At 56.7% G+C, this 15996-nt stretch overlaps 8 protein-coding genes across 8 annotated transcripts; 3 read left to right on the top strand and 5 right to left on the bottom strand.

Annotated features, from left to right (window-relative positions):
- Positions 1 to 587: 587 nt before the first annotated feature.
- On the top strand, positions 588 to 3464 carry CH63R_06863 (Zn 2cys6 transcription factor; the record flags this gene model as incomplete). The annotated part of the gene is made up of 3 exons (XM_018301838.1): positions 588 to 760; positions 1120 to 1806; positions 1910 to 3464. The coding sequence occupies 3 exons, from the start codon at positions 588 to 590 to the stop codon at positions 3462 to 3464; spliced, it is 2415 nt and encodes an 804-aa protein (XP_018159688.1).
- Positions 3465 to 3545: 81 nt separating this feature from the next.
- On the bottom strand, positions 3546 to 4051 carry CH63R_06862 (Mitochondrial dicarboxylate; the record flags this gene model as incomplete). The annotated part of the gene is made up of 3 exons (XM_018301837.1): positions 3546 to 3639; positions 3729 to 3817; positions 3920 to 4051. 3 exons carry the CDS (start codon positions 4049 to 4051, stop codon positions 3546 to 3548), a joined length of 315 nt encoding a protein of 104 aa, XP_018159687.1.
- Positions 4052 to 4210: 159 nt separating this feature from the next.
- Positions 4211 to 5091, bottom strand: CH63R_06861 (mitochondrial dicarboxylate transporter; the record flags this gene model as incomplete). The annotated part of the gene is made up of 6 exons (XM_018301836.1): positions 4211 to 4432; positions 4492 to 4691; positions 4748 to 4815; positions 4869 to 4893; positions 4956 to 4987; positions 5051 to 5091. 6 exons carry the CDS (start codon positions 5089 to 5091, stop codon positions 4211 to 4213), a joined length of 588 nt encoding a protein of 195 aa, XP_018159686.1.
- A 475-nt stretch (positions 5092 to 5566) lies between these two features.
- CH63R_06860 (Conserved mitochondrial protein) lies at positions 5567 to 6647 on the top strand (the record flags this gene model as incomplete). Its single annotated transcript, XM_018301835.1, has 2 exons — positions 5567 to 5809; positions 5949 to 6647. 2 exons carry the CDS (start codon positions 5567 to 5569, stop codon positions 6645 to 6647), a joined length of 942 nt encoding a protein of 313 aa, XP_018159685.1.
- Positions 6648 to 7174: 527 nt separating this feature from the next.
- CH63R_06859 (Major facilitator superfamily transporter) lies at positions 7175 to 9197 on the bottom strand (the record flags this gene model as incomplete). Its single annotated transcript, XM_018301834.1, has 9 exons — positions 7175 to 7292; positions 7356 to 7440; positions 7495 to 7764; positions 7827 to 7923; positions 7988 to 8117; positions 8181 to 8308; positions 8364 to 8718; positions 8855 to 9010; positions 9100 to 9197. 9 exons carry the CDS (start codon positions 9195 to 9197, stop codon positions 7175 to 7177), a joined length of 1437 nt encoding a protein of 478 aa, XP_018159684.1.
- Positions 9198 to 9913: 716 nt separating this feature from the next.
- CH63R_06858 (Succinyl-CoA:3-ketoacid-coenzyme A transferase) lies at positions 9914 to 11962 on the top strand (the record flags this gene model as incomplete). Its single annotated transcript, XM_018301833.1, has 7 exons — positions 9914 to 10196; positions 10267 to 10551; positions 10602 to 10788; positions 10848 to 11155; positions 11219 to 11330; positions 11412 to 11751; positions 11828 to 11962. The coding sequence occupies 7 exons, from the start codon at positions 9914 to 9916 to the stop codon at positions 11960 to 11962; spliced, it is 1650 nt and encodes a 549-aa protein (XP_018159683.1).
- A 333-nt stretch (positions 11963 to 12295) lies between these two features.
- CH63R_06857 (Nitrogen starvation-induced glutamine rich protein) lies at positions 12296 to 13073 on the bottom strand (the record flags this gene model as incomplete). The annotated part of the gene is made up of 3 exons (XM_018301832.1): positions 12296 to 12380; positions 12446 to 12870; positions 12954 to 13073. 3 exons carry the CDS (start codon positions 13071 to 13073, stop codon positions 12296 to 12298), a joined length of 630 nt encoding a protein of 209 aa, XP_018159682.1.
- Positions 13074 to 14569: 1496 nt separating this feature from the next.
- On the bottom strand, positions 14570 to 15577 carry CH63R_06856 (Thiamine pyrophosphokinase; the record flags this gene model as incomplete). The annotated part of the gene is made up of 1 exon (XM_018301831.1): positions 14570 to 15577. One exon carries the CDS (start codon positions 15575 to 15577, stop codon positions 14570 to 14572), a length of 1008 nt encoding a protein of 335 aa, XP_018159681.1.
- Between the last annotated feature and the right edge of the window lie 419 nt (positions 15578 to 15996).

The raw sequence follows: 15996 nt of genomic DNA, 5'->3' as shown, positions 1-15996 counted from the left end.
TGGCCATTTCTCATGCTCATGTTCATGCTCATCTCATCTTCCCCCCTTCCAGACCCCCAAGAGTGCCCAGCTTCGGTGACCTACAGAATTATGTAATCTCCCTCGCCCGCCAAGAGAGAGGATGAACTGACTAAGCTTGTTCTGTCGGCAGACGGGTCCGTAGCCGAGAGCTGATTCGTGCCCTCCTTCGTCTTTCCCCAGTGATTCCGGCTTCACGCGAGTCACAGAGCGAAGCGCTGCTGGGGCCGCCCTTCAAGTACTTGGAACATCTCGTCGGTCCTGGATCCCAATGTTTTAGCATTTCCATCTTCAGCAGAGCTGTCTGCTCTAAGGGGCAGCGTTGTTTTGAATCGTCAACACTGACCATCCATCCATCTCTGATATTGGATCCAAGATCGCTCTCCCCCCTCATCTCGACACAAGCCAGAAAATCAACTCAAGACTGCCGTCGAGAATAACAAAAAAGACAAAAAAGAAACGCGTGCTCTTGAGTCCCCGTCCCCTTCATTCGCCGCTTGCTTCTCTCTCTCTCTCTCACCGAGATCGCCGTTGTGCACCCGGCTCCCTCTGACCTCCCCCTCACCTGGATGGAGGATCCTCAATCGCTACGTCCAAAGCAGGCCGCCTGTCTGGTCTGCCGCCGAAGTAAGATCAAGTGCGACTATTCTCCGCATGAGAACAAATGCAAGAGGTGCATTCAGCTCGACTCTGAGTGCGTGCGGCCTACATTCCATGCTGGAAGGCAGAAGGGCATCAAGAAGTACGCCGACCCATCCATTCCCCCCTCCCTCCCCGTCTCACCCCCCACCCCATCTTATTCCATCTCGCATCTGTCTGACCCCACCTCAGCCCATCTCATCCCATTTCACCCCATCTCACTCTATCTCAGTCTATCTCATTCATTCTCACTCACTGTCACTTCCCACGCTCACTTCTCACTCCCTGTCACTCAATTTCACTCCCCTTCATTCCGTCATCCGGTCTATCATCTGTAAAGCAACCATCCCGAGACATAAACACAGAACAATAGCAACCTGTCAACCTATCAAACCCCTCTCCCTCTGGCTCTCTCTGTACACCCGAAAGTCAGTCATGTTGACCACTAGTCACGCACAACAGCAAGCGCAAGGGCCTAGACAAGGCTCTCTACCAGATAGAGCAGGCCATCAAGAGGGCAAGGACCGGCGAGCAGAACTCGGAAGATGACAAGGCCATCGGCAATCTCCAGGCGCTCCTGGAGGGCTCTCGAGCTTCTCGGTCAGCTACCGCCTCCTCACACTTAGGGCGCCGCTCGTCGTCGCAGTTCAACAGCCCCGACCAACCCGACCTCTCATCCGACGACGATGACGATGACCTCAACAACACGCCGGACAGCAACGCGTACGTGAGTCTGCACCATCCTCATCGCAACAGCATCAACAACGAGGAGAGCCTGGCCATCGACGATGCCGAGAACCCGCTCCAGCTCCTGGCGCGCGCCTCGAACCTGCAGCTTTCGCCCCAGCCCATCAGCGGCCTCTCGCCAAAGCAGTCTGGTTTCCGCGCCAGCCGCAAGAAGCAAGCCGTCATCGAGCATCAACAGCAGCAGCACCAACAGCACCAGCAGCACCAGCAGCAACAGCACCACCAGCTGCAGCAACAGTTTCAGCATCAGCACCAGCACCTCCAGCTGCCCCAGTCCGACGAGGACTCGGAGATGCAGTCCTTCTTCACCGCCGTCCGCGTCAACTTCGACGTCGGCGACGACATAGATCCCATCACGTTGGGTCTCGTGACTCAAGAGGAGGCAGAATCTCTCTTCGCTTTGTAAGTTGGCAACCCAACCACCACCACGGGGCAACCGCAAGAAAAAAAAAAGGTCATCCGGAAAACCACAACTGAGCATCTCGCTTAAACTCACCCATTTCAGCTTCCATGGCAAGCTTGCTCACACCCGCTGGGGGCTTGATCCCAAGATCTACACCCCGGCCTTCACGCGTACGCGCTCTGCCTTCCTGTGCACCTCCATCATGGCCGCGTCGGCCCTCTTCCTCCCCTCCGCCGGCGCGCTGTCCAAGAGGCTGTCCAGCCACTGCAAGGCCCTCGCCCACAGGGTCATCGCCAAGCGGCAGAGGTCCGTCGAGATCGTCCTCGCCTTCATGGTCAACGTCCCGTGGATGTTCCCGGGCCAGCACAGCACCGACGACGAGACGTGCTGGTACGTCAACACGGCCGCCACCATCGCCATCGACTTGTCCCTGCACAAGCTCCTGATCCCCATGGAAGCTCTTGGCTCTGGCTCCGACAACATGGCGCTCGCACGCGGCGACTGCCTCGACCCTCGCACGGCGCTCGCCATGGACGGCTTCAGCTTCGTCGAGCACACCTCAGACCTCGGCCAGCGTCTCCTCCGCCGCCGCGAGCGCTGCTGGATCGCCCTCTTCGTCCTCGAGCGAGGCATGTCGCTTGCGCGTGGCCGGCCCTACACCGTGCCGGTGACCCGCGTCATCAAGGACTGCGACCAGTGGCACAGATCCAGCATCGCAGACCCCATGGACGGCCACCTCGTGTCCATGGCCGTCCTCCGCCGAGACCTGGACGGCCTGCTCAACACGGTCCGCGCGCTCTGCGACGGATCGCAGGGGATCTCTACGGATGGCGGGCTCATTGCCCAGTCCATCGAGAGCGCCATCGAGCGCTTCTTCGACCAGTGGCTTACAGAATGGGGGTTCTCCATCGGCACGGGGCCCCAACGCCGTCTCCCTCCTTACGTCGAGATTCTCGTCACGCACACGCGGCTCTCGACCTACGGCGGCGTCATCAACCACCCGACGGCGCCGATGGAAGTCCGACAGTTCTTCCGCACGGCTGGACTCTCGTCGGCCGTGACGGTCATGCGCGCGGCGATCCAAGGGGAGTCGCAGCTGCAGTCGATCCCGAACAACACCACCATCATGGTGTCGTTTGCCGCCTGCTTCGCGCTGACGCTGAGCGCCTACGCCACGGGCAGCTCGAACCTGGCACCCAGCATCCGGAACCTCATTGAAGAGACGGCCGACGTGTTGGAACGTATTGGATCCGCTACGAAGCACAGAAATGGCCTGTCTACACTATACGGGAAATACCTGAGACACATCGTCAAGAAGGCGGCCACCGCCGTCGACGGCCAGCCTTTCCAGATGAATATCCATCAACCCGACCCGACCATCCCCCGGAGCGGCCAGCTCGGGACGCCCTCGTCGGCCGTTTCAGCTTCGCCTTCCATCAACCCGATAGCGCCGCCGCCCGTCTCGCAACCTCCCTACGTCGAGCCCCAGCTGTGGCCGGGCACTCTTCACTTCTCCAGCATGTCGGACGACCAGATTGCCGAGGTCCTCAACCAGCCCGGCAACGAGTTCGACCCCTCCTTCGCGGGGCTGTCCTGGGAAGACATGAACAACTTTGACTGGTTGAGCTGGCCCAACCTGACAGAGTTTGGGGTTTGAAGGTTAAGATGTGCCCAGTACTATTACTACTCCTACTACTATTCCTCCTCCTCCTCCTACTACTCCCGAGGACTGGGCACATCAAGCCTTCATCGTCTCGACCGGAGCAGCGAACTGCCACTGGGTCAGTTGCCGCAGCTGCTCCATGAAGACAAAAGTCAGGACCGTGTTTGGCCTGCACCAGCACACGACTATTAGCATACACCATCATCATCATCATCATCACCACCACCAACACCAAACTTATCTTTCAGTACAACTTACGTCAGTCTCAACCACGCCGGCGTCCAGCCCTTCATGAGGAATATCGCCCCTTCTTCGCGGAGGCCGGTTTGCACGATACGAAGCAAAGACTATATAGCATTCTCATCAGTAACCCAAGACCGACCAACTCGCTTCATCGGAGACGAGGGAAGGGGGGGGAAAGTGAAAACGGCAGCAAATCGACAACTCACGTTTGCCCCCGGCCCGCTCGCGGCAGCGCTTTGGATCCTGCTCTTGAGGACATCGGCCGGCGCGCAGATGGTCGTCGCCGCCGTCCCCGCGAACAGGGAGGCCACGGCGTGCGTTTTGATATCGTCTTTCATTCCAGTCTTTTGCAGGAGGATCCGTTTCGCCGTCGAGTATCTGTTTCATGCTTTTTAGTTTCCCTTGTTTGTCATTCCCAGATCGCCTTTTTGGTGATCCCCCGTCCACTCCTTTTTTGGCACTTACGTGGCGATCTGTCCCACGTCTTATCATCATTATCAATCCTTAGTTAGCTCCCAATCGAACGTGTCAGTCCTTTCCGAGACCTTTGTTGACTCACTCATGAGTACGCTGCGGACAACGTTGGCCGAGATGCCTCGTGTGAATGCGCCCAGGCCTTCCTCTCTGCCTATCCTGTAAAGCCCCTCGATGGCGTTGGAGTACGTGAACCGTTCGCCGATGTTTTTCGCTCCGTCGGCGCACATCCGGACGAGGACGACCTAGCAAGCCATCGGTCAGCACATGCCTGCAGAGGAGAACTCGTCCGGTCTTTGCTCACCTCGGCAGGATTTCCCACCAGCCCGGCCATGCCTCCTGCTAACCCGGCACAGGATATCGTCATGGCCGTTGTCAGCTTGTCTTTTCCGGTCCATTGTTTCGCCCGTTGCGCAAAGTAGTTGTAGAGGCCGAACCTCGCGGTCGAGTAGGTCGTCTGTCGAAAGATGGATGCCGAGAGTCCCGACCAAAGAGAGAAGACGCCTAGCCCAAGTCAGAGAGATGGCAGAATCGTCGCACCAAGTTTGAGGCGTGCTCACCGTCTCGCGCTGCGAACCGGTACATTGCTCGAAACATGGATTCTCGTGATCTGATGACCTGCATTCGACTGTAGTTGTCAGTGCCCATTATCTCGGCGCTATGGAGTCGCTAGCAACGTACTATTTTGTCTGGTCGAGTGGATGCGCTGTGGTGGTGCAGTCAGAACAAGACTCAACTTCTAACCCCTTTCCAAAAGCTCAGACTCACTGAAGCAGACGGCCATCGAGGCCGCAGCACCGCTGTGGTTAACGAGTCAGTTTGATGTGTCGTATTCTGCTGCGATACTCGGTAGTGGTGCATACCCTAGCCAGAAGGGCTCCTTTTGCTTGTTACCGCCGGCCATTGTGAGTGACAGAGTATGGGGTTTGGGTTGTTGTATACAGTGAGTGTCCCAGACACAAAGTCAACACCCATTTCGAGAAATTCGCATGCATGGATATGCTCTTTTGATAAAAGGCCAGCGGTGTTACGCTCAGCCGCCCCCTTGCCTACCTTATCCGACCCCAAGCCGGACGATGATTGCGCGCCGTTCCTCGACTGTATCCCAGACAGTCTCTCGGGCCCCAAAAGTAGCCCCCGGCGTCCGCTCGGCAACTCGGCGCAATGCTTGGAGACTTGAGCCCCGATTTCCCCCCCTTGTATCCGTAGCATGCTGATGTCACATTAGAACGCACTGCGTCGGCTCTTCTTTTGGATTCCGAGGACCCTTGTCCCGGGTGTCTTCTTCTGGGCTCCGAACTGCGGGAACCCCTCCGAATTCCTTTCGTCATGCGAAACAAAACCACCTCAGTTACCATACCACCGCGTCCTGTTTCCCGATGGATGATGCGCCCGCAAGTGATCAATTGAAACAGAAGAAGAAGAAGGAGAAGCCCAGTAAGAACCGCCAAACAGAAATCAACATGTCGAAGCTCTCGCCGTCGCTCAAGGCCCTCATCAACGCGCCCTTTGCGCGTCCCGGCCAGGCCGCCGCGCCGTCGCACATTGGCCAAGTCTACCAGTCCATCGCCCGCGATGCCGCCTCCAAGAAGGTCGGCGCAAAGCCATGGCTTGCCATCTCGGTAAGAGACACACACTCTCTCTCTCGGTTTCTCTCCCGGTCGAAGAGCCTGAGTTGCTCAGAGATCGAGTCGAGCGCCGCAAGAACAACGATGACTCTCTTGCGCAACCGCCTACTTACGCATCCTCGTGTCTACACAGGCCGCCGCGACCTTCACCCTCAACTCCCCCGAGTCCCTCGAGTCCCTCTACAGCGTCGCCTCCTCATCCCCCTCCGGCCGTCCCGACAAGCGCGAGACGGCCGAGTTCATCCGCGAGATCGGCCTCAAGTGCATCAGCTTCAACGGCATCCCGCGCACCATCAACTGCCTCAACGCTTTCTACGCCGCCCTCCCCTCGGACGTGACCGCCCAGCTCGAGACGAAGCCGACGCGCGCGCCGACCGCCCAGAACATCGCCGATGTCACCGCCCGCGGCCAGGCCCTCTGGGACTCCATCTACGCCCCCTTCGAGGTTAAGCTGTACGAGAAGCTGGCCCAGTCGCACCCGGACCTGCCCGTCCACATCCTCAACAGCCACTACGCCGGCCTGCTGTCTGATCCCAAGGAGCGCGGCGGTCTGGCGAGCGTCGGGCGTGTGCTGACGTCCATCGTCGCCATTTCGTGCCTGCGGGCGCAGACGGGCGTCGGCCCGCAGGTGCTGTCGCACGTCTTTGGGCTGAGAAAGGGGCTCGAGGACGGCACCTTCAAGGCGGATAACCAGGAGGACATCGAGGGCGCGCAGTGGCTTGCGAGCGACGAGGGCAGCGAGTGGATTCTCAAGTCGGTCGACACCATCACCGAGGCGATTGGAGGGGCGTCGAGGTCCAACTTTGCGCCGGCGAGAGAGTCGAAGTTGTAGAAGAACGGTAGACGTGTGCTGGTTAGGGGAAATGTAGAACACCGGGGTCCAGAACCGGATCATCCAAGCCATTTTTGTTTAAGACTGAAGTAAAGTCCAAGATTTTGCAATTTTCTGCTACCCTCCCCGGAGACTGCTCAGTTGTTGTTCTACTCGTGAAAGCGCTTAGATGACTTCCCCGTTTTCGAATCCTCATTGTTACTTGGTGCAGGTCACACACTCAGGAAGCACAGGATTAATGTTCGGGTAGTGGGTGAAATCGAAATGGATGGCATTGACTTATAGACCTAATAGGGCAGTCTCTGTACCCAACAGAAACAACTACTTAACCAATGCCGTAGTTGACAAGGAAAGAAATCTATAGAGAACCGATAAAACCATGATCACTGACTCTTATAAACAGAAACATTAGATAGGAAATGCACTGAAAAATGAAAGAAAATGCTACCATTCCTTCTAAACACAACCACACTTGAAGTCCTTCATTCATCATCTAACTTCAAGTCATCCAGATCCTGTCGCTGTGTTTACAAAACCATCTTGAAGCCGGGCTCCCGGTCATCGCCAGTGCCGACGTACTCATCATACTTCCCTGCCGCCTTGTCACGGTTAATCTTAGCACACCAGAGAACATTCAAAAGGGTTCTGTTACAGTGACGGTCAGTAAGTGCATCCACTAAAAAGTACAGCATTGCGTAGTCAACTTACGCAACCCAGGCATAACACAGCAAGCCCAAAATGATGGTGTGGCCCTTGTGATAGAACGGGCCTTCATAGCTGGGGTAGATGAAGGCTGCGGACCAAGTTAACATGATAATGGCATGTCTGGGTCTGACAATCGACTTACTCGCAACGAACCCTCCACAGTTGGCGATGGCCAGTTGCAGCGCAGACGTTGTCGCACGCTTGTAATGGCCCGCCGAGTTGTTGGAGTTCCAGACCAAGACGCACGGAACGGCGCTGTACATGCCGATGGCCATCAGGCAAGTCATGGCGAACCTCGTCTGCGGCGCCGTGGCATTGGCAATGACTGCGTATCCGGCAATGGAGATGGGGAGGACGATGAGCATGAGGAGACCGCGGAGGCGCAGGCGATCCGACAAGAAGGCCACGAGGACTTGTATGTCATGTTAGTTGGGCCTTCATTCCTTGATGAAGTCTCGATGGCGGAGTTCTTACCTGTAACAGGCGTTGCGACGGCATATGGGATAACGGACCATAGTTGGACCTCGTCAGGGTTGGACGCAATGTGCAGGTCGTTGATGATGGTGGGGAGCTGTGCGGCAGTACATCCAGTCAGCAATGTTGACGCGAATTCATGCTTGATAGTGAAGACTTACGAAAAGCCCGAAAGAGTACAGGCCGGACAGGATCGCAAAGTAGGCCGTCGCACTGAGCCAGACTTGGACGTTGAACACGCCGCGCCCAACCTCGGACCAACGGAACTTCTCCTCTCTCTCACTGGACGGACTATCAAGCGTGTCAGTACTCTGCGTCAACCCCCCCCAGTAACTCTAGCCAGATTTTCCGTACTTGAATCGGTCATCAGCGTGTCCTTGAAGCCTGAGCAGCGCCCACTCGCGCTCCTCGGGGGTCAACATCTTGGCGGTCGCCAGGTTGTTAGGCAGGCCGATGGCAGCAATTATGCCGCACACAACAGTCTAGCACATCCTCTTAGAGAAACATCGGCAATAAGACGGGACAAAGGGGACTCACAAGAAGCCCCTCGATAATGAATATGTACCTCCAGCCTTCGAGGCCCCCCTTGGATCCAATGGCCGACAGCCCCCTCGCGAGAAGGCCGCCGAACGCGCCGGAGAGGGAGGCGGCCGTGTAGAAGATGCCGATGCGCAGGGCCAGCTCGCCGCGGGTGTAGAGCCCGGAGAGGTACAGCACCATGCCCGGCAGCAGGCCGCCCTCGGTCATGCCGAGGATGGCGCGGACGGCGACGAAGCTGCCGTAGCTGCGGACGAAGCCGAGGCACATGGTGACGATGCCCCACGCGCAGGTCAGGAACGGGAGCCAGATCCTGGGCGAGACCTTTTTCAGGACGAGGTTGCTTGGCAGTTCGCTGGGCGTGCATTAGCCGGGGCTGGTCGTGTGGGGGGTGGTGGAACACATGGATATGGATGGGTTGATGGGGGGGGGGGGGTGAGTCAAGGTGAACTGGAACACAGAGGCCAGACAGAGACCAGAATGTTGTTTACCTGGCAATGTAAGTCGCATAGAAGACGGCCAAGCCCTGGTTGTATTGGCTGTTGCTGATGCCAAGATCCTCCTCCATGCCAATGATCTTTGCGTTGCCGACGTTGGTTCGGTCGAGAAAGGAGCATAGGAAGAGGAGTGCCAGCAGCGGTAGGACCCTATCCATCATCCCATGTTAGTGTCTTCCCCCGTATGAAAAGTTGGCGATGGCTTCTTGGAGACTTGCCTGGTGTCGACCTTGAACAACAGAGTCTTGGTGAGATGGCGTTGACGCTCAATGTCTGCGGCCAACCCGCCCTCGTCGTGCTCTGCTTTGGGGTCCATGTCCATATCTTTCGTAGTCATTGTGGTTTTTTTTTTGGATCAAAAGAGAACAGTTCAACTAAATTTCACCTGAGTATACACAACTCAACCAAAGTGAAAGAGAGACAAGACAAGACAACAGTCGAGAACAACAAGACCTTCGACAAGACACGCCAAGCATAGGCAAAAAGCCTGGGGGGGTTCCTCTCCCGTTTTGAAGCCCATCTTCCCCGGACCCCAAATCTGCGGGGTTGCTTGAATCGCCCGCGGCTCAACGGTTTGGCCATCTTTCCCATAGTTGCACCATCCCCGGATCGCCCGTCGAAGCTTGCCGCTATCCGTCCACACCAATGAGAGACTTGTGTCTTTGGGTGTGTCGCACTGAGGGGTTGGTGTAAAGCTGGCTCTCGGAGTCTACTTTTGACCGCCGAGAACTGCCGCAAAGAAACCTCCGAGAGTTCCCACAACGCCCCAGTCCCCCCGCCATGGAGGATACGTCAGAGATTCCCCTCTCGTCAAAGTGACCCCTTGTCTACGCGGTTTCTGCTGTCACTGTGTCGTTCGGTGTTCAAAAGAACCGCCGACGAGTCCCGCCGGGAATCCCGTTCAAAAGATGCGTCGCGCCCACCTAGCCCGAACACAGAAGTGTCACCGACAATCGGACTCTCCTTTCCTTCTTTTTATCTGTTATACAAGGCCCTGTAACGAGGGATTGAAACTTTGTTTGTGTTGTTTCTGACAATCTCCAAGCCAGAAAAATGACGTCAATCGCTCGCCAAATGCGCCCGCGGGTGCTGATCCGCGCCTCGTTCACGGCTCTGCCCAGAGTCTGCGCGCAACCGCAACGGTTCCCCCACGTAAAGGTCCTCGGCGTCGCAAGCTGCCGCGGTATCACGACCACACCGATCCGCCGGTCTCAAAAGGCGCCGGCTGTGAAGAGGGGAGGCTCGAAGCTGTACGCATCCGCGGACGAGGCCGTGGCAGACATCAAGAGCGGTTCCACCATCTTGAGTTCAGGATTCGGACTCTGTGGTGTTGCAGGTGAGCAACGAGAAGCCCAGAAGAACTTGACTTACTCGGCATTGCATTTTACTGACAATTAAACTTACAGACACGATCATCGGCGCGCTTAACCGCAGAGGCCCTGAAAACCTGCACTCGCTGACCGCGGTGTCGAACAATGCCGGCCAGGAGGGTAAGGGTGGCTTGGCCATCCTCACCAAGGCCGGCCAAGTCAACCGCCTGATCCTCTCATACCTCGGAAACAACAAGGCCCTGGAGAAGAAGTACCTGACGGGAGAGATCGGCATCGAGCTGTGTCCGCAGGGAACACTCGCCGAGAGGATCCGTGCCGGCGGTGCTGGAATCCCAGCCTTCTTCACCCCTACTGGAGCTCGTGGGTACCCTTGTTTAAGATGGCTTGGAGTTACGCTGACGATTTGGCAGACTCGTTGGTCCAGACCGGTGACATTCCCGTACGGCTCGACGCTTCCGGTGCCGTCAAGGAGCGCGGCCGCACAAGAGAGACGAGGGAGTTCAACGGCAAGACATATCTCATGGAGACCGCGTTGACCGGAGACGTTGCCATTCTGAGAGCATGGAAGGCCGACACGGCCGGCAACTGTGTCTTCAGGTACGTTTGATACTTGGACCAAAGCTGAGTCGACTGTGGGAAGCTCACACCCATCGCAGATACACCACCAAGGCGTTTGGCCCCATCATGGCCAAGGCCGCGACCGTCACCATCGTTGAGGCCGAGAACATCGTCGAGGCCGGCGCCATCGACCCCAACGACGTCGACCTGCCCGGCATCTTCGTCGACCGCATCGTGCCCGCGACCGCCGAGAAGAACATTGAGATCCTCAAGACGAGGTCGGACGACGGCGCCGACGGCGCGGGGGCGTCCAAGCCCAAGAACGAGGCGCAGGAACGCCGCGACCGCATCGCGAGACGTGCGGCGAAGGAGCTGCACGAGGGTTTCTACGTGAACCTCGGTGTTGGTGAGTTGCCCGAGGTGTTAAAATTGTTGGTTGGTTAGTAGAGAGCTCTGCTAACAGTCGCAGGAATCCCGACCCTCGCTCCCTCGTTTCTGCCCGCCGAGCGTAACGTCTGGATCCAGTCCGAGAACGGAATCCTGGGCATGGGACCCTACCCGACAAAGGACGAAGTCGACGCGTGAGTGCATCCTCATATCCCCCCCCCCCCCCCATCCTCGTTTGGGGAACCCGCAACTAACAGACCACTCCCCCCCCGCAGCGACATCGTCAACGCCGGCAAGGAGACCGTGACCCTCGTGCCCGGCGCCTCGACGTTCGACAGCACCGAGTCCTTCGGCATGATCCGCGGCGGCCACGTCGACGTCTCGATCCTCGGCGCGCTGCAGGTCAGCTCGACGGGCGACCTGGCCAACTACATGATCCCCGGCAAGGTGTTCAAGGGCATGGGCGGCGCCATGGACCTCGTCTCGAACCCGGACAACACAAAGATCGTCGTCGCGACGGAGCACGTCGCCAAGGACGGCTCGTCCAAGGTCGTGCAGGACTGCAGCCTGCCCCTGACCGGTGCCCGCGTCGTCAGCACCATCATCACCGATCTGGTAAGTCGGTGTCTCGGGGACTTTCTTTTTCGGGTACTTCTTTTGGGAGAAACACGTTGCTAACTGTTCACAATAGTGCGTCTTTCAAGTCGATCGCAAGAGCGGCGGCTTGACGTTGACCGAGATCGCTCCCGGAGTCGACGTCGAGGAAGTGCGCGCAAAGACAGACGCACGGTTCGAAGTCGCCAGAGACCTGAAGCAGATGGAGTAAGAGAGGGAGTTGTGATTGTACAGCATATGTTTGTGAGATACCATAGAAAAGTAATGCGACTCGGTAGATTCAATGCCAGGGATGAAATAGGTAACAGTGACAAGTCTTACGTATTCTAATACTACGTAACTATCATTAACATCTAGTTATGCAAATCGTGAAGAAGAAAAAAATAAACATCCAAAGCAGTCGTCGCCAGTCATTCTTCCGGTGCGCTTGATAGAGATTGAATCGTGGGTGGGGGTATCATCCAAATTGGGCACCAGAAGGGGGGGGGGGAGGTAGAAAATCATTCAGGTCGAGGCGGTCTCGAGAGTCTCGTGCAGAAACTCTTTAGTTGCTGCTGGAGCTCGAGCTGCTGCTACCGCTGCGCTTGCGGTGCTTGTCCTTCTTGTGCTTCTTATCCTTCTTGTGCTTCCTGGAGGTTGATTGTCAGTATTTGTTTCCCATCAACCTGAATGGATAGGATCGATCTGGGCTTACTTCTCAAACTTGTTCTCCAGCATGTTGGCGCCAACAGCTCCTGCGATGGCACCGCCGAGCGTGCCGAGGAGACCGCCGCCGGCCTTGTGAGCCGCCCATCCGGCAGCTCCGCCACCGACTAATGTTGCGCCGAGTCCGCGCTCATCCTGTCCGGGACCGCCGGGACCACCGGGCGCACCGTATTGAGGCTGGCCTCCGTACTGGGGTTGTCCGCCGTGGGAGGGCGCATGTCCCGGCTGGTTGTATTGCTGTTGGGGAGGGTAGGGCGAGCTGCCTCGGTTGTCGTGGCCGTAGCTCTGCTGGTGCTGCGAGCCGCCCTGGGCGTAGGTCGGCTGCTGGGGCCCGCCGTATCCGTGCTGCTGAGGGGCGTTGTAGCCGCCTCCTTGTTGGTACGGGGAGTGCGACTGAGGGGCGTGCTGCTGGCCCTTGAGGGAGGTGTTAGCATGATCGAAACGATAAGACCGGCTTGGCTTTCACTGTCACACTATTGCACTGGTGGTGGTCTTACCTGTGCATAGCTGGGCTGCTGAGGGTAGCCGCCGCCCTGGTTGTGTCCCTGCTGCTGACCGTAGCCCTGGTTGTGTCCGTGGCCGCTGCCGCCACCTCCGTAGTAATCGTTCGCAGACATGCTGATTGTTTTAAAGTTGTCGGTTTCGAGTTTGATGAGTGAGTTGTGTCGTCGTGTTGCTACGACGTTGTATCGAACGAGAGATGTACTGATTGATGATGATGTAGTGCTTGATGAACCAAACTAGACCTCAGCTAAGAAGAGGGGAGAGTCGGAGCTTATAAAAAGCAAAGGCGTCAGACATGGACTCATCTCTCTGTCAGACGGGAGCGAAACGGAGCTTGCGGAAATTGCCAAGGAGGGGCATGAGCATGGCATGCCTGTTAGCACACCGGGTTTGGATCTCCCCCCCGCCGCCGTTACCATCCCATCCCATCCCATCCTATCCATCCACCGCATCCACACTGACACAGCGTTTCCGCCGCGCCTCCTCGGCTCAGCTCTCGCTATTCGTCATTCTCGCCGTGGCGCAGTAACTGCGCGGGGTTGACTGGTGAGCTTGTCAGCCCTGCTGGGTCAGCAAGCCACATACCGCGAGCTGACAGACAAGCCACCAATGACGCGACCCTGCTAGTCGCCCGTCGCATTCGGTTTGTCACAGGGGCTCGAAGCCCGAAGCGGCAAATGGCATATTGTCTCAGTGTCTCGCGTACAACGAGTTTCTGTTCTTGGCAGTTGGAAGTCCCTTGTGTCGGTGAATCCATAATCCCACTGCGTGCAATGCAACCCCCCGCAGTCCCCATTAGCATTCTGTCCTCGACCATGGTAAACGTTCTCGAATGATCGCCCGCCTGATTCAAGCCAACGGCCCCGAGGAGAATCTGTTTCGCAACGATCTGCTCAGCCCCCAAACGAATCGGACGAACTCTCCGCATCGCCACTGCCACTGAACGGGGGTCCTTGCGACTGGCCCGGCCCAGGTGGCCAAGCCTCGGGACCCTGGAGTATCGACCCCAACATGCAGGGAATCGATGATCAAAAACTGTGGGGTTGGGCCGCAGCTGACTTCGGCGTCTCCGGTCGCGGTCCGAGTGGGGCCGGTTGGCCGAGCCAGTCCGGGCTTGTCGCTCAACGGACGGGAACACCACTCCGAAACCGCTCCGACAGCTAGGGATTTCCAAGAGCGACTGCATCTTGTTACCATACTCTTCCATCTGAAGGTTTTCTTCACGCGCTCTGATACGAACAGCTGCGATCAATAGCCTCTAATTTCTAATTTCAGGGGCAGATAGCCAAGCCATTGCCAGGCGGGTTGGTGAAGTGCTGTCAATTGGTTAATTCATAACTTCAACCCCTAGCATAGCAGAGAACAATGATTCCTGTTTCGATATATACACATATCAAAAACAATAAAGCATTCGAAAAGAGACAAAAGAACAATGTGCCGTGATGGACGAAGAGCAGGTGCCCCAAACCTCCAATCTCGAGTGAATTGTGGCGTAAAAGATGCTTATGATTCCAACCTCTCTGCAAACGTGCCCCCCTCCCCGATGCATTCCCAACTCTTGAACCAAAAGAAAATGTGCCACTTACTGCCCCGACGAAAATCCCAGACCTCACTTGACTTCCTTGACTCCAAGGCAGTGAATCTTGGTCAGTTTCAAAAGCTTCCTGATCTCAGGAACATCCCTCAGATCCTGAGCGTCGGTGAGGAGATTCTTGCGGATCAAGAAGTCGATCATGACGAGGGCGCAATTCGGTTTGAATTTGCCAGCAAGGAGAGCAGCACGTACCTGGGCCACATTCATGGCCTCGATCCTCATAATCTCCTTGGTCTCGCCCCTCATCGCCGTGTCTTCTCTTAGCTCGAGGTCGAACGGGACCTTGATGCCGGGCTCGGGGACGCCGATCTCATCGTCTCCCCATCGCTCGTCGCGGATATCGCAGTACTGGATGCACTGCTGCTTCTTGATCCTGCCCTGCAGATTCTCGGGCAGGCCCTTCTTCAGCTCCTCTTTGGCCTCGCGGACCATGCAGGACAAGGCGTCTTTGTCTGTTCCGGACTGGAAGCCGCCGGCGGCACATTGGTCCAGCAGGCTGCCAAACGACTTGTTCTTCGCGCGCTGGGCGACGTAGATGAGCGTTTCCTTACCTTTCTCCTGAAAGATGTTCAGGTGGACACCTGTGGTGACTGTGCCAAAGATGGGGACAATGTCGCACAGGATCCCTGCTTCAAACGGAGCACCAACCAACGGCCACTTTTCGTCATCGTACTTCTTCAGCTTACCGGCCCAGGGACCTGCCCGATGGAGGTGATTGCGGATCTGATCGAAAGCCGCCTCTAGTCTGGTGCTGTTTGCCGAGTGCTCTGGATTGAGCTGGATCTGCTGCGTCGTGTAGTTGAGTGTGAACCACCGGGGCGCCACACCAGCTGCATTCAAATGTAGGGCGTTCTTGGTTGTTACTATACCGAAAGTCTTCCACTGCTTGCCCACATGAATGCAAAAGGTCCAGTACTCTCCATTCGTCAGGTTCTCACGTAGGAACTTGTTGCTGTCCTGGACGAGTGCCAGGAGTGTCGTGAAGGTGCGGTTACACTGGTCTTTCGGTACAGTAAAAGGCATGATGGTCGGATAACGATGTGGTACTTTGGGGGTTGACTGGTTAGGGTATGGAGATTGGCCCAGTTTGATCTGCGTGTCTAACAATACTCCGTACTCTGCAACTATTGCTGCCGTGCTACTTATTAACAAAAGAAAAGAAGCACGGGTTGAAGGTTGAAGTAGTGAAGTTACACGACAACTGTACCAGATCAAATGCAACAACGACGAAGAAACAGCAGGCTTGCATCTTCGAACAAACATCAAATTCACTGGAAAAAACTGACGCCTCCTCTGGTTCAGTCGGAGTTTCTAGTTCAGGAGCTTGCATCATCTACTAGATACAAGGTCGCTGTTCTTGTTCAGGTAGCTACCCTGATTTCACAGCTGTTCATTGATAATGCCACAAGGGGACCGGACAATCTCGTTGGGAATTCTCCAGG

The sequence above is a fragment of the Colletotrichum higginsianum genome, chromosome 4, assembly GCF_001672515.1.
Source record: "Colletotrichum higginsianum IMI 349063 chromosome 4, whole genome shotgun sequence".
Taxonomy (NCBI): Eukaryota; Fungi; Ascomycota; class Sordariomycetes; order Glomerellales; family Glomerellaceae; genus Colletotrichum; species Colletotrichum higginsianum.
This window is presented reverse-complemented; position numbering and strand designations above follow the sequence as displayed.